A 25,722-nucleotide genomic window follows, 5' to 3' on the forward strand; every position below is an offset into this window, starting at 1 on the left:
CCCACTAAGACCCTCCTCCAGACCTCAGTTAGATTCTTGTGCCCGGCCGAGCTGGATGCACACTAGGGGCTCTCCTGAGCACCTAGAAAGAAAGTATATTTAGGTTTTTTATTTTCAGTGAGATCTGCTGGCAACAGACTCACTGCAGCGAGGGACTAAGGGGAGAAGAAGCGAACCTACCTAACAGGTGGTAGTTTGGGCTTCTTAGGCTACTGGACACTATTAGCTCCAGAGGGATCGGCCGCAGGACCCGACCTTGGTGTTCGTTCCCGGAGCCGCGCCGCCGTCCCCCTTACAGAGCCAGAAGCACGAAGAAGGTCCGGAAAATCGGCGGCAGAAGACTTCGGTCTTCACCAAGGTAGCGCACAGCACTGCAGCTGTGCGCCATTGCTCCTCATGTACACCTCATACTTCGGTCACTGATGGGTGCAGGGCGCTGGGGGGGGCGCCCTGAGGGCAATAAATAACACCTTGGCTGGCAAAATATACATCCTATATAGTCCCAGAGGCTATATCGATGTAAAATCACCCCTGCCAGTATCACAGAAAAAGCGGGAGAAAGTCCGCCGAAAAGGGGGCGGGGCTTCTCCCTCAGCACACTGGCGCCATTTTTCCCTCACAGTTCCGCTGGAAGGAAGCTCCCTGGCTCTCCCCTGCAGTCTGAGAATACTACAGAAGGGTAAAAAAGAGAGGGGGGGCACTAAATTTAGGCGCAGTGTGTATATATATATATATATGTGTAATATATATAAAAAAAGCAGCTATAGGGAAAACACTCATTGATAGTGGGATCCCAGTGTTATATAGCGCTCTGGTGTGTGCTGGCATACTCTCTCTCTGTCTCCCCAAAGGGCTTTGTGGGGTCCTGTCCTCTGTCAGAGCATTCCCTGTGTGTTTGCGGTGTGTCGGTACGGCTATGTCGACATGTTTGATGAGGCTTATGTGGAGGCGGAGCAGATGCCTGTAAATGTGATGTCACCCCCTGCGGGGTCGACACCTGAGTGGATGGTGCTGTGGAAGGAATTACGTGATAGTGTCGACTCCTTACATAAAAAGTTTGACAACATACCTAATGTGGGACAGCCGGCTTCTCAGCCTGTGCCTGCCCAGGCGTCTCAAAAACCATCAGGGGCTCTAAAACGCCCGCTACCTCAGATGGTTGACACAGATGTCGACACGGATACTGACTCCAGTGTCGACGACGAAGAGACTAATGTAACTTCCAGTAGGGCCACACGTTACATGATTGAGGCAATGAAAAATGTGTTGCACATTTCTGATGTTAACCCCGGTACCACAAAAAAGGGTATAATGTTTGGAGAGAAAAAACTACCAGTAGCTTTTCCTCCATCTGAAGAGTTAAACGAAGTGTGTGAAGAAGCGTGGGCTTCCCCTGATAAAAAGATGGTAATTTCTAAGAGGTTACTAATGGCGTACCCTTTCCCGCCAGAGGATAGGTCACGCTGGGAAACATCCCCTAGGGTGGATAAAGCGCTCACACGCTTGTCGAAGAAGGTGGCACTACCGTCTCCGGATACGGCCGCTCTGAAGGAATCTGCTGATAGAAAGCAGGAGGCTATCCTGAAATCTATATATACACACACAGGTGTGATACTGAGACCGGCTATAGCTTCAGCCTGGATGTGCAGCGCTGCTGCTGCGTGGTCCGATTCCCTGTCAGAAAATATAGATACCCTAGACAGGGACACTATTTTGCTGAACGTAGAGCATATAAAAGACGCACTTTTATACATGAGGGATGCACAGAGGGATATTTGCCGGCTGGCATCCATAATTAGTGCTATGTCCATTTCTGCCAGGAGAGGGTTATGGACTCGGCAGTGGACAGGTGATGCAGATTCCAAACGACACATGGAAGTTCTGCCTTATAAGGGTGAGGAATTGTTCGGGGATGGTCTCTCGGACCTCGTTTCCACAGCAACAGCTGGGAAGTCTACATTTTTGCCCCATGTTCCCTCACAACCAAAGAAAGCACCGTATTATCAGGTACAGTCCTTTCGGCCCAATAGGGGCAAGCGGGTTAAAGGCGCGTCCTTTCTGCCCAGAGGCAGAGGTAGAGGGAAAAAGCTGCAGCATACAGCCAGTTCCCAGGAGCAAAAGTCCTCCCCCGCTTCCTCTAAGTCCACAGCATGACGCTGGGGCTCCACAGGCAGAGCCAGGTACGGTGGGGGCCCGTCTCAAGCATTTCAGCAATCTGTGGGCTCGCTCACGGGTGGATCCCTGGATCCTTCAAATAGTATCTCAGGGGTACAAACTGGAATTCGAGACGTCTCCCCCCCCCCCCCCGCCGTTTCCTCAAATCTGCCTTGCCAACCACTCCCTCAGGCAGGGAGGCAGTGTTACAGGCAATTCAAAAGCTGTATTCACAACAAGTGATAGTAAAGGTGCCCCTACTTCAACAAGGAAGGGGTTACTATTCCACAATGTTTGTGGTACCAAAACCGGACGGTTCGGTGAGACCCATTTTAAATTTGAAATCCTTGAACACATATATCAAAAAATGCAAGTTCAAGATGGAATCGCTCAGGGCGGTTATTGCAAGCCTGGACGAGGGAGATTACATGGTATCGCTGGACATCAAGGATGCTTACCTACATGTCCCAATTTGCCATCCTCACCAGGAGTACCTCAGGTTTGTGGTACAAGATTGTCATTACCAATTCCAGACGTTGCCGTTCGGTCTCTCCACGGCTCCGAGGGTCTTTACCAAGGTAATGGCGGAAATGATGATACTCCTTAGAAGGAAGGGAGTTTTAATTATCCCGTACTTGGACGATCTCCTGATAAAGGCGAGGTCCAGAGAGCAGTTGTTGGTAGGGGTAGCACTATCTCGGGAAGTGCTACAACAGCACGGCTGGATTCTAAACATTCCAAAGTCACAGCTGGTCCCTACGACACGCCTGCTGTTCCTAGGGATGGTTCTGGACACAGAACAGAGAAGAGTGTTTCTCCCGGAGGAGGAGGCCAAGGAGCTGTAATCTCTAGTCAGAGGCCTCCTAAAACCAAAACAGGTGTCGGTGCATCACTGCACGCGGATCCTGGGAAAAATGGTAGCTTCCTACGAAGCGATTCCATTCGGCAGGTTTCATGCAAGAACCTTTCAGTGGGACCTGTTGGACAAGTGGTCCGGATCGCATCTTCAGATGCATCGTCTGATAACCCTGTCTCCAAGGACAAGGGTGTCTCTGCTGTGGTGGCTGCAGAGTGCTCATCTTCAAGAGGGCCGCAGATTCGGCATACAGGACTGGGTCCTGGTGACCACGGATGCCAGCCTTCGAGGCTGGGGAGCAGTCACACAGGGAAGAAACTTCCAAGGACTATGGTCAAGTCAGGAGACTTCCCTGCACATAAATATTCTGGAACTAAGGGCCATTTACAATGCCCTAAGTCAGGCAAAACCCCTGCTTCAAAACCAGCCGGTACTGATCCAGTCAGACAACATCACGGCAGTCGCCCATGTAAATCGTCAGGGCGGCACGAGAAGCAGGACGGCGATGGCAGAAGCCACAAGGATTCTCCGATGGGCGGAAAATCACGTGTTAGCACTGTCAGCAGTGTTTATTCCGGGAGTGGACAACTGGGAAGCAGACTTCCTCAGCAGGCACGACCTCCACCCGGGAGAGTGAGGACTTCATCCAGAAGTCTTTCAAATGATTGTAAACCAGTGGGAAAAACCACAGGTGGACATGACGGCGTCCCGCCTAAACAAAAAGCTAGAAAAATATTGCGCCAGGTCAAGAGACCCGCAGGCGATAGCTGTGGACGCTCTGGTAACACCGTGGGTGTACCGATCGGTTTATGTGTTCCCTCCTCTTCCTCTCATACCAAAGGTACTGAGGATAATAAGGAGAAGAGGAGTAAGAACTATACTCATTGTTCCGGATTGGCCAAGAAGAGCGTGGTATCCGGAACTTCAAGAAATGATGTCAGAGGACCCATGGCCTCTACCGCTCAGACAGGACCTGCTGCAGCAGGGGCCCTGTCTGTTCCAAGCTTACCGCGGCTGCGTTTGACGGCATGGCGGTTGAACACCGGATCCTGAAGGAAAAGGGCATTCCGGAGGAAGTCATTCCTACGCTGATAAAAGCTAGGAAAGAAGTAACCGCGAACCATTATCACCGAATAGGGCGAAAATATGTTGCGTGGTGTGAGGCCAGGAAGGCCCCAACGGAAGAATTTCAGCTGGGCCGGTTCCTGCACTTCCTACAGTCAGGGGTGACTATGGGCCTTAAATTGGGTTCCATTAAGGTCCAGATTTCGGCTCTATCGATTTTCTTCCAGAGAGAATTGGCTTCACTACCTGAAGTTCAGACTTTTGTTAAGGGAGTGCTGCATATTCAGCCCCCTTTTGTGCCTCCAGTGGCACCTTGGGATCTCAACGTGGGGTTAGATTTCCTAAAGTCACATTGGTTTGAGCCACTGAAAACCGTGGATTTAAAATATCTCACGTGGAAAGTGGTCATGTTGTTGGCCTTGGCTTCGGCCAGGCGTGTTTCAGAATTGGCGGCTTTGTCATGTAAAAGCCCTTATCTGATTTTCCATATGGATAGGGCAGAATTGAGGACTCGTCCCCAGTTTCTCCCCAAAGTGGTATCAGCTTTTCATCTGAACCAACCTATCGTGGTGCCTGCGGCTACGAATGACTTGGAGGCTTCCAAGTTGTTGGATGTAGTCAGGGCCCTAAAAATTTATGTTTCCAAGACAGCTGGAGTCAGGAAGACTGACTCGCTTTTTATCCTGTATGCGCCCAACAAGTTGGGTGCACCTGCTTCTAAGCAGACTATTGCTCGCTGGATCTGTAGTACGATTCAGCTTGCACATTCTGCGGCTGGACTGCCGCATCCTAAATCAGTAAAAGCCCATTCCACGAGGAAAGTGGGCTCTTCTTGGGCGGCTGCCCGAGGGGTCTCGGCTCTTCAACTTTGCCGAGCTGCTACTTGGTCAGGGGCAAACACGTTTGCTAAATTCTACAAATTTGATAGCCTGGCTGAGGAGGACCTTGAGTTCTCTCATTCGGTGATGCAGAGTCATCCGCACTCTCCCGCCCGTTTGGGAGCTTTGGTATAATCCCGATGGTCCTTACGGAGTCCCCAGCATCCACTTAGGACGTTAGAGAAAATAAGAATTTACTCACCGGTAATTCTATTTCTCATAGTCCGTAGTGGATGCTGGGCGCCCATCCCAAGTGCGGATTGTCTGCAATACTTGTATATAGTTATTGCTTAACTAAAGGGTTATTGTTGAGCTATCTGTTGAGAGGCTCAGTTGTTATCATGCTGTTAACTGGGTATTGTATCACGAGTTATACGGTGTGATTGGTGTGGCTGGTATGAGTCTTACCCGGGATTCAAAATCCTTCCTAATTGTGTCAGCTCTTCCGGGCACAGTATCCTAACTGAGGTTTGGAGGAGGGTCTTAGTGGGAGGAGCCAGTGCACACCAGTAGTCTAAAAGCTTTCTTTATAGTTGTGCCCAGTCTCCTGCGGAGCCGCTAATCCCCATGGTCCTTACGGAGTCCCCAGCATCCACTACGGACTATGAGAAATAGAATTACCGGTGAGTAAATTCTTATTTTCTCTCTGACTGTTCTTCGACACAGGGATTGGATGTTGTTTCCAACGACACAGATGTCGGAGGTGGGTTTCAGAGTAGATAATGACCGTTTAAGGTTCGGTGTTTTTCCTGTGAAAAGAGGTCTGAAGATCCAGAGTTGGATCAGCTTTGCTGTGACACTTCATCAATGTGTTCCGTTACTAAAACAGTTGTGTGCGGCATGAGAGGCCTTTTTTGGTGAGCAGGTCTAATGCCAGAGTGGCTTTCAAGAGACCATTTGGAAATGTGGTCCGGGTCTCACCTGCACATGCACCTGAATATAATCCTAACGGCTAGGACATCGCTCCTGTGGTGTCTGCTCGGTTCTCTCCTTCTAGAGGGATGAAGGTTCGGGTTTCGGGTGTAGATCCTGGTGTCCATGCATACAGATCTCCGAGGTGGGGGAGCAGTACTTGCAAGGGACGTATTTCCAGGGGATAAGCTCAAGTTGGAAAGCTTGTCTGCTATAAGCTTTCTTGAATTAGGAGTTAGTTTCGACGAACGTATTCTTCGTGTTTTGCCCGTGTTAGTCCTGCCAGACGACTTGTCAGCAGTGGCGTAAGTAAGCCGCTATGGCGGAACAAGGAGAAAAGCGGCTATGGCAGAAGATGCACAGTTTTGCAGTTGGGTGGAAAGTCTGGTAAACGTTATATTAGCAGTCTTCGTTCCGGAGGTGAACGACGGAGAAATAGATTTCCTCTTCTGACGCGAACTCCATCCGGGAGAAATTCAGTAATCTTCTAGAAGTTTCACAGACGGGACAAGTCTTTGAGGAATGTCGCAATTGGATATGTTGGCGTCTCGCCTCAACGAGAGGCCTCAGGGATATTGTTCCAGGTCAAGGGACACTCAAGCTATAGCAGTGGACACCCTTGTGACACCGTGGTGTTTTTAGTCGGTCTATGGGGCCTCTCCGCTTTCACTTTTTCTGAAGGTGATAAACGTGAGATGAACAAAGGTTCAGGCGATCCTCTTGGATCCGGTTTAGCCAAGGAGGGTTTGCTATCCAGTTTTTCATGATTTACTCATGGAAGATTCCTGCTCTCTTCCTCTACGTGAGGATCTGTTACAACAGGATCAGGCCGTGTTTCAAGTCTTACTGCGGCTGCGTCTGACGGCGTGGCGGTTGAATGCTGTATCCTAAGCCGAAAGGGTGTTCCCAGTGAAGTAATTTCCTCAATTCTTCAGGCTAGGAAAGAAGTAACGGCTAAGCTTTACCACCGTAGTTGGCGTAACTATGTGTCTTGGTGTGTATCCAGGAAGGCTCCTATGGAAGACTTTCATCTAGGTCGTTCTTATCCATACTTTACAAGCCGGTATGGATGCAAGCCTAAAGTTGGGCTCCATTTCAGTGCAGTGTGGCCTAATAATTTCTTTACAAAAGTTTCTCTCTTGGAAAGGGGTCATGCTATTGGTTTTGACATCCGCAAGACGGGTGTCGGAAGTGGTGGTTTGTCTCACAAGAGCCTTGGTTGATCTTTCAGGTGGATAGAGAGGAATTGAGAACTCGGTTAGTAGTTCTGCCAAGAATGGTTTCTGTTTTTCGCAGAAATCGGCCTATTTTGATGCCGGTGGTTACTTAGGCATTAGCTGATTCAAATTCTCTCGATGTAGCCAGGGATTTGAATATTTAGGTCGTCAATTTGGCTCAGTTTGGAGAAACAGAGACTCTGTTTGTCTGGTATGTTCCCAGCGTGGTTTGGGTGACTGCATTATGCAGTCTGTTTCACTCTGGATCTGTGATGCTATTTGGCATGTTCGTTCTACGGCTGGATTGCAGTCACCGAAGTCAGTGGAGGCCCATTCTACTGGGAAGATGGGCTCTTCTTGGGCGGATGCCCGAGGAGTCTCTGCGGTTCAACTTTGCCGAGTGGATACTTGGTCGGGTTCAAACGTTTTTGCTATGCTCTACAAGTTTGATACCCTGGCTGAGGGGGACCTTTTGTTTGCTCAATCGGTGCTGCAGAGTCGTCCGCACTCTCCCGCCCGTTCTGGAGCTTTGGTATAGACCCCATGGTCCTTTTGGAATCCCCAGCATCCTCTAGGACGTATGAGAAAATAGGATTTTAGTACCTACCGGTAAATCCTTTTCTCTTTGTCCGTAGAGGATGCTGGGCGTCCGTCCCAGTGCGTACTGTGTCTGCAGTTATTGGGTTTGGTTACACCCTGGTGGTGTTTCTTCTCTGTCTGGCGGTTGCTGCAGTTGTTCATGTCATGGCATGCGGTGTCTTATTATTGGTTGTGTTGACACACAGGTTGTTACATATTTTCTCAGCATGTGGCTGTGTATTGTTCATGCCGTGGGCTGTTGAATGCCACGTTCTGCGGTATGTTCGTGGTGTGAGCTGGTATGACACTTACCGTGTTTATAAATTCTTTCCTCGAAATGTCCATCTCTCCTGGGCACAGTTTTCTAACTGAGGTCTGGAGGAGGGGCATAGAGGGAGGAGCCAGTTCACACCCAGTTTAAGTCTTTATAGTGTGACCAGGCTCCTGCGGATCTGTCTATACCCCATGGTCCTTTTGGAATCCCCAGCATCCTCTACGGACTAAGAGAAAAGGATTTACCGGTAGGTACTAAAATCCTATTTTTTTTAAACAATGTAAAAAAACATCTGTTAACAAATGTGTGATTTAGACCCTGAAACACAAAATCGACTTTGTTCTTCTTTATGCTGAAGACAGTTCTTAATGACATTGGCTGTATGTATGTTTGGGGTCGTTGTTCAGCTGCAGAATAAATTAGTAGCCAATCAAGTACCTGCCTGTATTTCTCAGCATTGAAGACACCAAATATTGATTTGATTTAAATTTCTCTTCTGTTCATTCACTTTGCATTTTGTTAATTGCAAAAAATAAACTATTAACATTTTTACTTTTGAAAGCATTCTTACTTTTTAGTATTTTTTGCCACACCTGCCTAAAACTTTTTTGCACAGTACGGATATACTTTATGTTGTATTAAAGGGTTAGTTATGAGTCCTAGGTGTCATCTAGTATACAGGGTTTATTACTAGGAATGAAATGTTTAGACTAAAGGTCCTCCTATAAAAATTTTGGACAGAAACACTTAATGTTGCCTTATTGTTTCCTTCCAGGTCTTTTATGACTGTCATGAAGGTGGTGAAATTTCTCCATCTAATTGTATATACATGACGGAATGGCTGGAATTTTAATGGTGACTGCTGGTTCTGGCTAGATCTCTAACCTACAGTATAAAAACAATTTGCAAGATCTCAACTCATATGGAGGAGCACTGTGCATCATGGGAGTTCCAGAGTGGACCCAGAGTATGAAAGATATTTATTTTAGACACAATTTTATTACATTTGGTATGTACTGAAGAGTCACCATGTGATCCCCGTCACATTCCAGTGTAGTTTTATTTAATTAATTACATACTTCAGTTGCTTGCATTAAAGCTGCAAAGCAGTGGTCATGGGAATTGAAGATAACTGAAATAAACGAATTTCTTATGTCCGATTTGCTAAATAATATTTCTCATTGCTACATGGTAAATGATAAAAATGCACATCATAATATTTTCACTCTTGTATTCTCCAGTCATTTTCTTTATATAAGAGTCCTCATACCGCATGAAATATGTGTTGTCAACAGCATGACCTAATCCAAGAGGTGGACAAACAACTCTGATCAGTGATGCAATAAGTGGGACGGTCCAATTTATGGAAAACTGCACATATCAGACACCACTGCACTCCACCAATATATTGTTCAAGGCCAAAAGATGCCTAAAATGACCTGTAATCATTTTGCATGCCCTGGGCACATGACAAAAAAATCACCACCTGCGTTTTTCCAGATATTCCCGGAAAATGGTCAGTTGCCACCAGCAAACTGCCTCTTCTTGTCAATCTCCTTACGAATGCCCGTGTGTTCTGATTTTTTGCACCATCTCGTCGCTAGGTGCCAATGCCTGATGCTGTTGTGCAACACACCGGCGCATTGCGGTGCATGCGCAGTTTGGATCTGATCGCCCGCTGTGCGAAAACGCACAGCAGCGATCAGATCTGAATTAGGCCCTTAGGCCTTAAGCAAACAAATACAAAGGGGGTATTTATCAAAGCATGGTTATAGATAAAGCACTAACCTATCCGTTTCTATCTCATTTTACAGCAGTGATGGCTAACCTTGACACTCCAGCTGTTGTTGAACTACACATCCCAGCATGCCCTGCATCAGTTTTAGCAAGGCCAAATAGCAAAACTGTAGCAGGGCATGCTGGGATGTGTAGTTCAACAACAGATGGAGTGTCAAGGTTAGCCATCACTGTTTTAGAGGCTGTTAGAAAAATGACAGGAGCTGATTGGTTATTGCTTTATCTCTCTCCATGCTTTGATACCCCCATTAATGAGAACAAATGGCATAAAAGGTTTAAAATGAATAAAATGCCTTTAGTATTTGTTTCATATGGTTGGTCTAGGTGCTTAATTAAACATATAAAATAACCCTTGCATAAAAGGAGTATGTTTAATGCACTATTATAAATTAGTTGAACTGATTGATGGCCAGGCCCTGCACTGTCCCCTAACTGATGTATGAAGATAAAGCTACATAGAAAAACAATGTTAAGTTTTCATTAAAAAGTAGTATAATGCACGGTTATGAAAACACATCATTGTGTGCCCTAAGTATTGATCTGCCTCAGGATGGTATAAAGTCTACCTGTGGAGCTCTGAAGTGTCAAACATATTGTAGCTGGGTATGTCACAAAGAGTCTGCTACCCCTTTTGATGGGAAGGTAATACTTTCATATAGCACTGACCGGCTGAGGTAGGACAAGTTTGTATAAATATAGTGTTACTTCTCCATCGATTTCAAATGAATCCTGGCCAATCAGAACCTGACTTTAACATTGTACTGAATGATACTCTTACATTGTATATATAAAGGAAGCAAACATGCCTCACTGGAAAAGCAGAGTGACCGTTGTACCTAGTTTGTCTCTTGACTACTGTACCGTAGCATGCACTATAATGCAGGGATGACCTATTTAAGCTCCATGGCTACTTTTAGGTACTACTCACAAATATGTGCGGAAACATGAGTGCACTTTACAACATTAGGTGCCGGCTGACACAGTGAGGTATGGACTGATTATTGAGGTCATTGATCATCAACAATAGTTTTCACTTGGCAATAGGAATTCATGATAATTCAGGCTTATTTAGCATTAACTCCTCTTGCTGTTTTAAAGGGCCTAATTCAGTCCTGATCGCTGTTGTGCGATTTCGCATGTCTGCTGATTATCGAACGATTGCGTATGGATTGCAGTGCGCAGGGACAAACTGCAAAAGAATGGTGCGAAAATTTTGATCGCTGGGTGTACTCAAGTTGACAGGAAGCAGGAGTTTGGGAGTGGTAACTGGCAGTTTTCTGGGAGTGTCAGGAAAAACGCAGGCGTGCCCAAGCGTTTTCTGGAAGGGGGTGTGTGACGTCAGCACCGGCCCCGACGAGCCTGTTTGTATTGCACTGTAGGAGTAAGTGCTGGGCTGCGCACATGCTGGAAAAATAATCAGACGGTGAGTTACGAATGGATTTGCAGATGTCAGCTGTCTGGCGAAGTTTTTGCACGGTGTATGCATGCATTCACACACTTGCACAGGGCGGGTTTTCACTCTTTATGGGCGGTGGCTATCTGATCGCAGCCCTCTGCAAAAACGCAATCAGGTTTGAATTAGGCCCAAAATCTGTAAAAGCTTCTGCTGATTGCAGCCTTTGATAAACCGACCGTTATCAAAGCCTTGATGCATAGAAAGGGGACTTTTATTGCCACGAAGATGTTCTCCCTTATCCGGCTAGTCCTGCACACAATGTTACGTCCAAGTTATTAAGAGGTTTCTCACTCACTGAAAAATTCCCTGACACAATGGGGCAGATGTATTAAGCCTGGAGAAGTGATAAGTGCAAGGTGATAACGCACCAACCAGTCATCTCCTAACAGTCATTTTTCAAATCTGTAATGATTGGCTGGCGCGTTATCACTTTGCGCTTATCACTTCTTTATCCCTTCACAAGGCTTAATACATCTGCCCCAATGTATTTAATGCTAGTAGAGCAGTGGACTGTAGGCTGACTTTATATTTTGATGCAGTCATAGTTATTAAACAGGGACCCTCGGTTTTCATAGCCTTGTTATGCTGTTTTAATGGATAATAGTTTAATTGTGGGCTCATGTGACTTATGAATTGGGGGACAGGGCAGATGAATCCGCTGTTTATTTTATTACTACATTTCTGCTTAGAGCATGGTAATGTACATTGATTACGGGCTGGTTCAGCGGTGGACACTATTTCCATTAATTCGCGGAGAGACAATTTTGTTTGGATCTGTGCATGTTGCATACACTGGCCCCGGACATCCGGAGTGAGGGTTACTCATATGATCACACAGTTGATCCGCTGCTGTATCCAAGGACGTAGCATCAGATCAGAGAGACCAGCAGTGGGCGTCCTTTTATTTAAGATGCCTTCGGCTTTAGCATAATTTCACACAGCCACTGCTGCAGTGCTAGAGCGTCCACCTCTAAATCAGCCCCTATTACTAAAGCTGCTGAGCCACTTCATGGCTTCTCTGATATCAGCAGTCCTAACACTACATAATAGCAGTGCCCACATCGGGCCATGTCATTTGTCACAGTAGGCCTCATGATAAAGGCTATTACTAAAACACATCCAGACAGAGAGCTAACTTACCCGGAAGCCACCCCCAGGATCTCCCATTGGCACTACAAGGAACAGCATGCCTTCCAAATACTGCTCCCATTCAATGCCTCTCGCACACAAGCAGACAAACCATGGTAGTTGCTCGATCATTCCTGGAGATAATTATGTATAAGGTGCTGGAAAGGGGGAGGGGTCACTGCACAGAACACCATATTACCATTAAGCTGTGTCTTTCTAAGCAACATACAAAATGAATAATAAAACGTGACAACAATAACATCAGTATTTAAAGGCAGAATTTATTTACGAAGAAAAACAATCCAATATCAAACGAGAAACATGGCAGGGACATTTCATGTTCTATAAAACCCATTAATAATGGATTCAGCAATGGCGTCTGCATTATTCCCTATAAGTAGTTAAATTAAGTTTATGCAGAATTGGGAAGCAGTTTCTTCACTGCATTTAGCAGGTCTTTGAACTCTGTATTCTGGAAGTGGCCCCGGTCAGTGTATTTGTGCAGCTCTGCACTCAGATTATCAGCCACTTCTTGCTGCTCGCTCCATGGCAGGAATGGGTCATCCGTGGAACCAAACTGAATGATATGACGACAGTTGGATTTTATCTTCTCCCATTGCCAAGGACGATTAAAATATCCTAAGATTGAGTAGAGAAAAAGAGATCCTCTGTTACTAAAATAGGCTATGGAGTATTTACATATAAAGTATACTTTAGAAATCAGTATTGTTGCAACACAGAGAAGTCATTTCTGCAGCAAGGTCAGAATACAGACGCCGGGATCCCGAGCGCCAGAATACCAGCAGGGAGGGTGAGCGCAAAGCAGCCCCTTGTGGGCTCAGTGGCTCGCCACAGGTTCTATTCCCACTCCATGGGTGTCGTGGACACCCAGGAGTGGGAATAGCTGTGGTGGCGCTGCCAGCATTCTGGCGGTAGGGTTCCCAGCATCTGTATTCTGACCACCAGAATCCCGACTACGTCCCGGTCTGTGTTCTAATTTACTCACAGGAAATATTCCACTGTACAATCTCTTGGGGTGTAGGACTCGTGCAGTCTGTTACTGCAAAAGCAGAATAATTGCATCTATCGGATTTAGCCATGGATCATGAATCTTAGTTTGATTGGCCAGCCTTCGAGGTATATTTACTAAAGTACGGGTTTTTAGAAGTGTAGATGTTGCCCATAGCAACCAATCAGATTCTACTTCTTTAACGAACGCCTTCTAGAACGGGTTCCCTACCATGGTGCTCAAGACACACTAACAGTCCAGGTTTTAAGGAAAGCCATAATTGAGTACAGGTTACTCAATTAGTACTTCAGATATTTTGATTTAACCACCTGTGCTCAAGCATAGATACCACTAAAGCCTGGACTGTTAAGTGTGCCTTGAGGACCAAGGCTGGGAAACAATTTTCTATAAGATAATAGCTACAATCTGAATGGTTGCTATGGGCAACATCTCCACTTCTATAAACCCACACTTTTGTATATATTCCCCCTTGAGTCTAAGGAATACAAGACAATGTATGGAGATTGTAACTACCCATCAATAACTCAAACTACAGATTTTATTGTATTAATCTACATGTAAATTTTTTGGACTTACAGTAGTTCATATACTCTGAATCCCTAATAACATACCACTTTCTCTCTCATTTTCATCACCCAAGTCAGAGGTGTACGCTGCCACCAGAATTATTGCAAACACTTGATGCGTTTCGGAAAACCTATAGTCCATGGGAGAAGTAAAACACATTAAAACTTGACAAAAAGTCCCTAGAAAAAATAATAATAATTCTATTTATTGCTTGCAAACACTTCTGATTAGTCATAATCCTTGTGCAGACAAATCCAATACTCTCTTTGCCACAAACCACTGCCCTGGGCAGCATATAGACCTCAAATCAGACTGGCAGAGAGTGTTTTAAGTGCCAAAGCACTAATTCCGGACCCCCGCCAGTATAAATATTTTTTAAAATAGCGGGGCTTAGCCCTCACAGCTCACATCAGCGCCATTTTCTCTCCTCAGAGCTGTGGAGACGCTGGTCCTTCCTCACACTACTGTACATATAACGGTGAAAAACAACTGGGTAAAAATTTGCATGATAATGTGATGCATAAGGGCTATACGTGTAAATATATATTTATTAAGGTTGCATAAATCTGTGTCACAAACGTAAAAATATCTATGGAGGATGTCCTGTTCATAGCTATATTTCCCTCAGACCCCTCGGGGTCCTAAAAAAGGTTATTTTGCCCAGTTGCTACTCCCTCTTATCGACACGGATACTGTTTCCTCTGTCGTTCGTAATATTTCCTGATTAGATATATAATATTTTTTTTTTTTTTTTATATCTATCTATCTATATCTCATTCAGTACATGAAGAATGTATTAACGTCACTAAGGACCCTGCTGTTCCTGACAAAAGGGTCTATATACGAGGGTGTGTGTGTATGTGTGTATATATATATATATATATATATATATATATATATATATATACATACATACATATATATATATATACACAGCAATGTCAGCCCGGCACTCTGTTCTATAATCCAAACGCTGCCCTGGTGCCTTCAGTGTGAATTTCAATATCGTTCAAAAAAGGCTGCGGCACTCAAGGTCTTTTAGAAAAGTCAAGTGTATTCAAATAGTCAAAAACATTCCATCGACGTTTCGGGGACTCCAACCCCTTTGTCCAGATGTGTGCAAGTGTGTGTGTGTGCATGTAGAAAGACTCACCTTAAGTAGGAAGAGATCCACCGGGCGTGAAGAGGTAAATCTATTTCTCGTAGTCCGTAGTGGATGCTGGGTACTCCGTAAGGACCATGGGGAATAGACGGGCTCTGCAGGAGACTGGGCACTCTAAAGAAAGATTTAGGTCTACCTGGTGTGCACTGGCTCCTCCCCCTATGACCCTCCTCCAAGCCTCAGTTAGGACACTGTGCCCGGAAGAGCTGACACAATAAGGAAGGATTTTGAATCCCGGGTAAGACTCATACCAGCCACACCAATCACACCATATAACTCGTGATAGGAACCCCGGTTAACAGTATGATAACAATGGAGCCTCTGAACAGATGGCTCGCAATAACAACCCGATTTTTGTAACAATAACTATTTACAAGTATTGCAGACAATCCGCACTTGGGATGGGCGCCCAGCATCCACTACGGACTACGAGAAATAGATTTACCGGTGAGTAAAATCTTATTTTCTCTGACGTCCTAGTGGATGCTGGGTACTCCGTAAGGACCATGGGGATTATACCAAAGCTCCCAAACGGGCGGGAGAGTGCGGATGACTCTGCAGCACCGAATGAGAGAACTCCAGGTCCTCCTCAGCCAGGGTATCAAATTTATAAAATTTTGCAAACGTGTTTGCCCCTGACCAAGTAGCAGCTCGGCAAAGTTGTAAAGCCGAGACCCCTCGGGCAGCCGCCCAAGATGAGCCCACCTTCCTTGTGGAATGGGCTTTTACAGATTTAGGCTGCGGTAGTCCCACCGCAGAATGCGCCAGCTGAATAGTGCTACAAATCCAGCGCGCGATAGTCTGTTTAGAAGCAGGTGCACCCAGCTTGTTGGGTGCATATAAAATAAACAGCGAGTCAGTTTTCCTGACTCCAGCCGTCCTGGAAATATAAATTTTCAGGGCCCTGACTACGTCCAGAAACTTGGAATCCTCTAAGTCCCTAGTAGCCGCAGGCACCACAATAGGTTGGTTCAAGTGAAAAGCTGATACCACCTTCGGGAGAAACTGAGGACGAGTCCTCAACTCTGCCCTATCCATATGGAAAATCAGATAGGGGCTTTTACAGGACAAAGCCGCCAATTCTGACACACGTCTGGCCGAAGCCAGAGCCAACAACATAACCACTTTCCACGTGAGATATTTTAAATCCACAGTCTTAAGTGGCTCAAACCAATGTGATTTCAGAAACTCCCAAAACCACATTGAGATCCCAAGGTGCCACTGGGGGCACAAAAGGAGGCTGAATATGCTGAACTCCCTTGACAAAAGTCTGAACTTCAGGCAGTGAAGCCAGTTCTTTCTGGAAGGAAATCGACAGGGCCGAGATCTGGACCTTAATGGACCCCAATTTGAGGCCCAACGTCACACCTGCTTGCAGGAAATGCAGGAATCGACCCAGTTGAAATTCCTCCGTTGGGGCCTTCTTGGCCTCACACCAAGCAACATATTTTCGCCAAATGCGGTGATAATGTTTTGCGGTGACATCCTTCCTGGCCTTGATCAGGGTAGGGATGACTTCCTCCGGAATGCCTTTTTCCTTTAGGATCCGGCGTTCAACCGCCATGCCGTCAAACGCAGCCGCGGTAAGTCTTGGAACAGACAGGGTCCCTGCTGCAGCAGGTCTTGTCTGAGCGGCAGAGGCCAAGGGTCCTCTGCAAGCATCTCTTGAAGCTCCGGGTACCAAGCCCTTCTTGGCCAATCCGGAGCCACGAGAATAGTTCTCACTCCTCGCTTTCTTATTATTCTCAGTACTTTGGGTATGAGAGGTAGAGGAGGAAACACATAAACCGACTGGTACACCCACGATGTCACTAGAGCGTCCACAGCGATCGCCTGAGGGTCCCTTGACCTGGCGCAATATCTTTTTAGCTTTTTGTTGAGGCGGGACGCCATCATGTCCACCTGTGGTTTTTTCCAATGGTTTACCAGCATCTGGAAGACTTCTGGATGAAGTCCCCATTCTCCCGGGTGGAGGTCGTGCCTGCTGAGGAAGTCTGCTTCCCAGTTGTCCACTCCCGGAATGAACACTGCTGTCAGTGCTAACACATGATTCTCTGCCCATCGGAGAATCCTTGTGACTTCTGCCATTGCCCTCCTGCTTCTTGTGCCGCCCTGTCCGTTTACATGGGCGACCGCCGTGATGTTGTCTGATTGGATCAGTACCGGCCGGTTCTGAAGCAGGGGTCTTGCTTGGCTTAGGGCATTGTAAATGGCCCTTAGCTCCAGAATATTTATGTGAAGCGAAATCTCCTGATTTGACCACAGTCCTTGGAAATTTCCTCCCTGTGTGACTGCACCCCAGCCCCGAAGGCTGGCATCCGTGGTCACCAGGACCCAGTCCTGTATTCCGAATCTGCGGCCCTCTAGTAGATGAGCCCTCTGCAGCCACCACAGCAGCGACACCCTGGTCCTTGCCGACAGGGTTATTCGCTGTTGCATCTGGAGATGGGACCCGGACCATTTGTCCAACAGGTCCCACTGGAAAGTCCTTGCGTGGAACCTTCCGAATGGAATCGCCTCGTACGAAGCTACCATTTTTTCCCAGGACTCGTGTGCATTGATGTACCGACACCTGTCCCGGTTTTAGGATGTCTCTGACTAGAGATGACAACTCCTCGGCCTTTTCCATTGGAAGAAACACTTTTTTCTGGTCTGTTTCCAGAATCATTCCCAGGAACAGAAGACGTGTCGTCGGGACCAGCTGTGACTTTGGAAATGAGAATCCAGTCCTGCTGTTGCAGCACTTCCTGAGAAAGTGCTACCCCCTTACCAACTGTTCCTTGGACCTCGCTTGTATCAGGAGATCGTCCAAGTACGGGATAATTAAAACTCCCTTCTTGCGAAGGAGTATCATCATTTCGGTCATTACCCATGGTAAAGACCCTCGGTGCCGTGGATAATCCAAGCGGCAGCGTCTGGAACGGATAGTGACAGTCCGGTACCACAATCTTGAGGTACTCCTGGTGAGGAGGGTAAATGGGGACATGCAGGTAAGTATCCTTGATGTCCAGAGAGACCCTGTAATCCCCCTCGTCCAGGATCGCAATAATCGCCCTGAGCGATTCCATCTTGAACTTGAATCTTTTGTTATATGTGTTCAAGGATTTTAAATTTAAGATGGGTCTCACCGAACCGTCCGGTTTCGGTACCACAAACATTGTGGAAAAGTAACCCTTTTCCTGTTGAAGGAAGGGTACCTTGATAATCACTTGCTGTGAATACAGTTTTTTGGATAGCCACCAACACTGCCTCCCTGGCAGAGGGAGTTGCCGGTAAGGCAGATTTTAGGAAACGGCGGGGGGGAGACGTCTCGAATTCTAGCCTGTACCTCTGAGATACTGTTTGAAGAACCCAGGGATCCACCTGTGAGCGAGCCCACTGTGCGCTGAAATTTCTGAGACGGGCCCCCACCGTACCCGGGTCCGCCTGAGCAGCCCCAGCGTCATGCTGTGGACTTACCGGACGCAGGGGAGGACTTCTGCTCCCGGGAACTAGCTGTGTGCTGCAGCTTTTTCCCTCTACCTTTTCCTTTTGGCAGAAAAGATGAGCCTCTAGCCCTCTACTTTTCTGGGGCCGAAGGGACTGTACCTGATAATACAGTGCTTACTTTTGCTGTGGGGTAGCTTGTGGCAAAAGTTTTGATTTCCCAGCCGTAGCTGTGGAAACGAGGTCTGAAAGACCATCTCCAAACAGTTCCACCCCCTTCTAGGGCAAACTTCCATGTGCCGTTTTGAATCGGCATCGCCCGACCATTGCCGAGTCCATAACCCCCGTCTGGCGGCAATGGTTTTACATAGCGCTTATTAGTGATGCCAGTCGGCAAATATCCCTCTGTGCATCACGCATGTATAAGACAGCGTCTTTTATATGCTCTATTTTCAGCAAAATATTGTCCCTATCTATAGTATAAATATTATCCGACAGGGAATCTGACCACGCAGCTGCCGCACTGCACATCCATGCCGAGGCAATAGCAGGTCTCAATATAATGCCCGTGTGTGTGTATATAGCTTTAAGGGTAGTTTTCTGCTTTCTATCAGCAGGTCCTTCAGGGCGGCCGTATCCGTATCCGTGACGGTAGTGCCACCTTTTTTAATAAGCGTGTAACTGCTTTATCTACCCTAGGGGTCATTTCCCAACGTGACCTATCCTCTGGCGGAAAAGGGTACGCTGCTTAGAAATTATCAATTTCTTATCGGGGGAAGTCCACGCTTCCTCACACACCTCATATCAATTCCTCAGATGCAGGAAAACTACTGGTAGTTTTCTGTCACCAAACATAATACCCTTTTTTGTGGTATCTGGGGTATTATCAGCAATGTGTAATACATTTTTCATTGCCTCAATCATGTAATGGGTGGCCCTATTGGAAGGTACACTAGTCTCATCGTCGTCGACACTGGAGTCTGTATCCGTGTCAACATCTGTCTGCCATCTGAGGTAGCGGGCGTTTTAGAGCCCCTGATGACATGTGAGACGCTTGGACAGGCACAAGCTGAGCAGCCGGCTGTCCTATGTCGTCAAACCTTTTAATGTAAGGAGTTGACACTGTCACGTAATTCCTTCCATAAGTCCATCCACACCGGTGTCGACCCCGCAGGGGGTGACATCCCATTCACAGGCATTTGCTCCGCCTCCACATCATTATCCTCATCATACATGTCGACACAGCAGTACCGACACACAGCACACACACAGGGAATGCTCTGACAGAGGACAGGACCCCACAAAGCCCTTTGGGGAGACAGAGGGAGAGTATGCCAGCACACACCAGAGCGCTATATATCACAGGGATATCACCTATAGAGAGTGTTTTCCCTTATAGCTGCATAATATATATATATATTGCGCCTAATTTGTGCCCCCCCTCTCTTTTTAACCCTTTTCTGTAGTGCAGGACTGCAGGGGAGAGCCAGGGAGCGATCCCTCCAGCAGAGCTGTGAGGGAAAATGGCGCCAGTGTGCTGAGGGATATGGCTCCGCCCCTTTTTCGGCGGGCTTTCTCCCGCTATTGTAAAAGTTCTGGCAGGGGTTAAAAAACACCTATATAGCCCCTGGGGCTATATATGGTGTCAGTTCGCCAGCCAAGGTGTTAATATTGCTGCTCAGGGCGCCCCCCCCCCCAGCGCCCTGCACCCATCAGTGACCGCAGTGTGTGGTGTGCATGAGGAGCAATGGCGCACAGCTGCAGTGCTGTGCGCTACCTTGGAGAAGACAGAAGTCTTCAGCCGCCGATTTTCCGGACCACCTTCTTGCTTCTGGCTCTGTAAGGGGGACGGCGGCGCCGCTCCGGGAACGGACGACGAGGTCGGGTCCTGTGTTCGATCCCTCTGGAGCTAATGGTGTCCAGTAGCCTAAGAAGCCCAAGCTACCACCACTTAGGTAGGTTCGCTTCTTCTCCCCTTAGTCCCTCGGTGCAGTGAGCCTGTTGCCAGCAGGTCTCACTGAAAATAAAAAACCTAACATATACTTTCTTCCTAGGAGCTTAGGAGAGCCCCTAGTGTGCATCCAGCTCAGCCGGGCACAGAAATCTAACTGAGGCTTGGAGGAGGGTCATAGGGGGAGGAGCCAGTGCACACCAGGTAGACCTAAATCTTTCTTTAGAGTGCCCAGTCTCCTGCGGAGCCAGTCTATTCCCCATGGTCCTTACGGAGTACCCAGCATCCACTAGGACGTCAGAGAAATTATATATATATATAAATATATATATATATATATATATATATACACACACACACACACACACACACATAGGAAATTCAGCACTCACCATAGCAAGCTCATTTGTCCTCACAACATCAATAAATAAATGATGGGGGTTTAGTTAGTGAATTGGCCAATGCACGGAAGCCTGCAAACTGCTCGCCAAGGCACCCCACCCTCATGCAGGTCCTACACTATCACAAAGTCTTAAAAATTAAAACCTGGCAACTGTATCACACATAATATAACTGCAAATATGCCCACTAGGTTTAAGGTATACCTTATTAACTCTTATTAACTGTGGCCACAGGCCTTTTTCATGCACCCCTGGCAAGCGGTTTGCAGGCTTCCGTGCATTGGCCAATTCACTAACTAAACCCCCATCATTTATTTATTGATGTTGTGAGGACAAGTGAGCTTGCTATGGTGAGTGCTGAATTTCCTGTTTGTATATGGGTAGGTGGCCATGGGCTGCATGCACCCCACCCCATGAGTGGCGAGTGCGGACGCTGCACCCCGCTTCTGGGGTGGCGAGTGCTGTGGTTTTCTATATTTGATGTTATATATATATATATATATATATATCAATTATAATGAAAGCTGAGGTAATGTTCCTCCTTCTCGTGCTGAGCGCTCTGTTTGAAAAAGTTTGGGTCAGCCCTGACAAGATGGTTTCAAATCCTCAAAAGGATTCTGTTTGTTTGTTCTTTTCCCGCCTTGGATAGAATAAAATGCGAGTCACCCCCTGTTCTGCACGGGGCCCTGTCACAAAGCCAGCGGATCGTATGCAGGAAGCTACGTTATATTCTAGTTATGTGTCCACGCGTGCGTTAGTTAGGCCTGCAATTACATACGCATGGGAGAGTAGTAGTATTCAAAAAATGGTCGGTTACCTTGTCATCCGATATAGATACCCTGGGGAGAGATGGGATACTCCTAACGTTGGGTCATATCAAGGACACTGCAGCATACTTTCGTGCGACTGCAAGGGATATAGGACTCTTGGGTTCACGGGCCAATTCCATGGCGGTCTCGGCTAGGATGCCGTTGTGGATTCACCAATGTAATACTGATGCTGACTCCGAGAAGAAATGGAGTCTCTTCCCTATGAAGGTGAAGGCTGATTTGATGACGGCCTAGTTAATTCGATCTCGGCAGATGCTGCTGGTAAGTCTACCTTCTTGCCCTATGTTCCCTCACAACGGATGATGATGCATCATTGTCGGATGCAGTCATTTCGGGCCAATAGATACAGATTTCTCTTTTTTTCTTGGCAGGTGGAGATAGGAGAAAAGGGAAGAGGTCAGCAGCCTCTTCAAGATCACAGGAGCAGAAATCATCCTCATTGTCCTGGTTTCCCCTGTCACAATAGGGAGAAGCCTGTTGTTCAAGCCTCTTCGTGCTCCCGAAACAAGACGGATCGGTCAAACCAATCCTAAATCTGAAATCCCTCAATTTCTACTTAAAGAAATTCAAATCCAAGATGGAATCTCTCAGGGCGGTGATCTCCAATCTGGACAAAGGATAAAAGGAGGCCTAATTACGGTTTTTCCTCCGCATTAGGCTTACCTGAGGTTTGCAATTCAGGATTGTCATTACCAATTTCACCAGGGTGATGGCGGTAATGATGGTTCTCCTTCGCTAGTAAGGAGTCACAATTATCCCGTACTGGGAGGGTCTCCTGATAACGGCGAGATCAAGAAATCAGTTGGTGCAAAATGTGGCACTCTCCCTGATAGTTGTTCAACAACATGGTTGGCTCATGAACTTGCCAGAACCACTGTTGGTCCCAACGACACGGTTGTGGGTTTTGGGAATAATATTAAATATAGAACTACAGACAGTGTTTTTTTTTTCTTCCAGTGGAAAAGGCTCTGAAGATCCAGAGTCTGGTCAGACCAGCAAGAGTGTCAATCCATCAATACATTCGGTTGCTGGAAAAGATGGTTGCGGCCTAAGAGGCCATTCAGTTGACAGGTTCCATGCCAGGGTGTTCTAGTGGACCTGTTGGACAAGTGGTCCGGCTCCCGCCTACACATACACCGGAGGATAATCCTGTCTTCCAAGACCAGAATTTCACTCCTGGGGTGGCTATGCAGTTCTCACCTCCTAGAGGGGCGCAGATTCGGGATCCAGGACTGGATCCTAGTGACCACGGATACATGCCTCCGAGGCTGGGGAGCAGTCACACAGGGGGAAAAACTTCCAAGGAAGACTGTCAAGTTAGGAAACATGTCACCACATAAACGGTCTAGAGTTAAGGGCCGTTTACAACGGTTTTCTACAAACAAAACACAGAGCAGTAATGGCAGAAGCCACAAGGATTTTCTGCTGGGGGAAAGAACATACAAGCGCTCTGTCAGCGAGGTTCGTTCAAAGAGTGGACAACGGGGAAGCAGACTTCCTCAGCAGACACAATCTCCATCCAGGAGAATGGAGCCTCCATCAAGAGCTCTTCACAGAAGTGACAAGACATTGGGGAATTCCTCAAATAGACATGATGGCATCTCGTCTCAACAAGAAGCTTCAGAGATATTGTTCCAGGTCGAGAGACCCTCAAGCAATAGCAGCGGACGGCCTAGTGACACCGTGGGTGTTTCGGTCGGTGTACGCGTTTCCTCCGCTTCCACTCATTCCAAAAGTGATAAAGATAAGAACAAAGGTTCAAGCGATCCTCATTGTTCCAGATTGGCCAAGGAGGGCTCAGTATCCAGATCTTCAGGAATTACTCATAGGAGATCCCTGGCCTCTTCCTCTGAGGGAGGACTTGTTACAGTAGGGGCCGTGCGTGTTCCAAGACTTACTGCGACTTCGTTTGATGGCTTGGAGGTTGAACGCCGGATCCTAGCCCGAAAGGGTATTCCCAAGGAAGTCATCCCTACTCCTATTCAGGCCAGAAACGGTGGTAATGTTTAGACGTTACTCCTTATTTGGAGAAAATAAGTGTCTTGGTGTGAATCCAAGAAACCTCCTACGGAAGAATTTCAGTTAGGACGTTTTCTCCATTTTCTACAAGCCGGTGTGGATGCGGGCCTAAAGTTGGGCTTAATTAAAAGTTACAATTTTGTCTTTTTCAGTTTTCTTCCAAAACAATTGGCCTCACTTCCAGAAGTTCAAACAGTCGTGAAAGGCGTATTGCACATCGAACCTCCTTTTGTGCCCCCTGTGGCACCATGGGATCTTAACGTGGTGTTGCAGTTCCTTCAATCTCATAGGTTTGAACCTTTACAGGAGGTAGAGTTGAAATTTCTTACTTGGAAAGTGGTCATGCTGTTGGCTTTGGCATCCGCACGGCGGGTGTCTGAATTGGCGGACTTGTCTCACAAGAGCCCTTATTTGATCTTCCATGAGGATAGAGCAGAATTGAGGACTCGTCAACAGTTTTCTAGCGAAACTGGTTTCATCGTTCCACTTGAACCAAACTATTGTGGTACCTGTGGCTACTGACGCCTTGCTGGAATCAAAGCCTCTCGATGTAGTAAGAGCTTTGAAGTTTTATGTCACCAGGACAGCTCAGTTTAGGAAAACAGGGGTTCTGTTTGTCTTGTATGCTCACAATAAAATTGGGGCTCCTGCTTCCAAGCAGTCTATTGCGCGCTGGATGTCATACGATTCAGCAGGCTCATTCTACGGCTGGATTGCCGTTACCGAAATCGGTGAAGGCCCATTCTACCAGGAAGGTGGGCTTGTCCTGGGCGGCTGCCAGGGGGGGTCTCGGCATTACAACTTTGCCGAGCAGCTACTTGGTCGGGTTCAAACACCTTTGCGAAGTTCTACAAGTTTGATACCCTGGCTAATGAAGACCTCATGTTTGGTCAATCGGTGCTGCAGAGTCATCCGCACTCTCCCGCCCGTTCTAAAGCTTTGGTATAAACCCCATAGTTCTTGAAGTGTCCCCAGCATCCTCTAGGACGTATGAGAAAATAGGATTTTAATACCTACCGGTAAATCCTTTTCTCTTAGTCCGTAGAGGATGCTGGGCGCCAGTCCCAGTGTGTATTGTATCTGCAGTTATTGGCTGTGGTTACACACAGGTTGTTACGATTTTTGTCCGCATATTGCTGCAAATTCTTCATGCCGTTGGCTTGTGTTCTGTTGAATGCCACGTGCTGCGGCATGCTTGAGGTGTGAGCTGGTAAGATGCTCACCGTGGTTTAACAATAAATCCTTTCCTCGAAATGTCCGTCTCCCTGGGCACAGTTCCTTAAACTGGAATCTGGAGGAGGGGCATAGAGGGAGGAGCCGGGTCACACCATTTGAAAGTCTTAAAGTGCCCATGTCTCCTGTGGATCCTGTCTATACCCCATGGTTCTTGATGTGACCCCAGCATCCTCTACGGACTAAGAGAAAAGGATTTACCGGTAGGTATTAAAATCCTATTATCCACTGTAAAACATTTCACAGTTGTTCCACCAAATTTTTTATTTTTATTTCTTTTATTTATTTATTTTTACAGGCTTTCCAATTAGATTGCCCATAAAAAAAATGCCTTTTCTCATGAAAACACCTAGGTTCAGTGAAACCTGTGTGTTTTCGGTACAAACAGCAGAAAACGGGGCTGTTTCCGGGGATTTGGTTTCGCCTGCCTGAGGCATGTAAAACAAAGTCCCATATAAGCCACGTCTCGCGGTGGCTTATCGGGGCTAATAGAATAGCCCACAGCGTGATAATTAGCTGTGGTAATTTACAGTGGCTAATTGGATACCGCCTTAATATTATTAACAAATGTATATTTCAAAGTTTTACAATTAAAGATATTTCAGATAAGGGTTTATTCATAGCACAGAGGTATGTTTATGCACAACAGACGGAGGATATTGGCTGGTCACTTGCCTGCCTTCAAATGAAGCCTACTTCCATGTTGGGGAAACTCGTTAAGTACTAAAGGTTTTATCAAGCTGCCAATCACCAGCGTATATCACATTCCCTTTTCTATCGATGTGGC

The 25,722-nt window shown here is 46.8% G+C and overlaps 2 protein-coding genes across 3 annotated transcripts in view; one reads left to right on the top strand and one right to left on the bottom strand.

The window, feature by feature from the left end:
• POLR3F (RNA polymerase III subunit F) overlaps nucleotides 1-9,160 on the top strand; it is a 77,125-nt gene extending 67,965 nt beyond the window's left edge. For both annotated transcript variants that reach the window (XM_063918150.1, XM_063918149.1), the window contains exon 9: nucleotides 8,711-9,160. In XM_063918150.1, the coding sequence (XP_063774220.1) occupies nucleotides 8,711-8,788 (78 nt within the window). In that variant the 3' untranslated portion in view covers nucleotides 8,789-9,160. The remainder of the gene's footprint in view (nucleotides 1-8,710) is intronic.
• A 3,417-nt stretch (nucleotides 9,161-12,577) lies between these two features.
• RBBP9 (RB binding protein 9, serine hydrolase) overlaps nucleotides 12,578-25,722 on the bottom strand; it is a 44,369-nt gene continuing 31,224 nt past the window's right edge. Inside the window, exons 4-5 of the mRNA XM_063918151.1 lie at nucleotides 13,958-14,043; nucleotides 12,578-12,955 (exon numbers count right to left, since the gene is read on the bottom strand). Coding sequence (XP_063774221.1) covers nucleotides 12,729-12,955; nucleotides 13,958-14,043 — 313 coding nt within the window. The 3' untranslated portion in view covers nucleotides 12,578-12,728. The remainder of the gene's footprint in view (nucleotides 12,956-13,957; nucleotides 14,044-25,722) is intronic.

The sequence above is a fragment of the Pseudophryne corroboree genome, chromosome 4 (genome assembly GCF_028390025.1).
Source record: "Pseudophryne corroboree isolate aPseCor3 chromosome 4, aPseCor3.hap2, whole genome shotgun sequence".
Lineage (NCBI taxonomy): Eukaryota > Metazoa > Chordata > Amphibia > Anura > Myobatrachidae > Pseudophryne > Pseudophryne corroboree.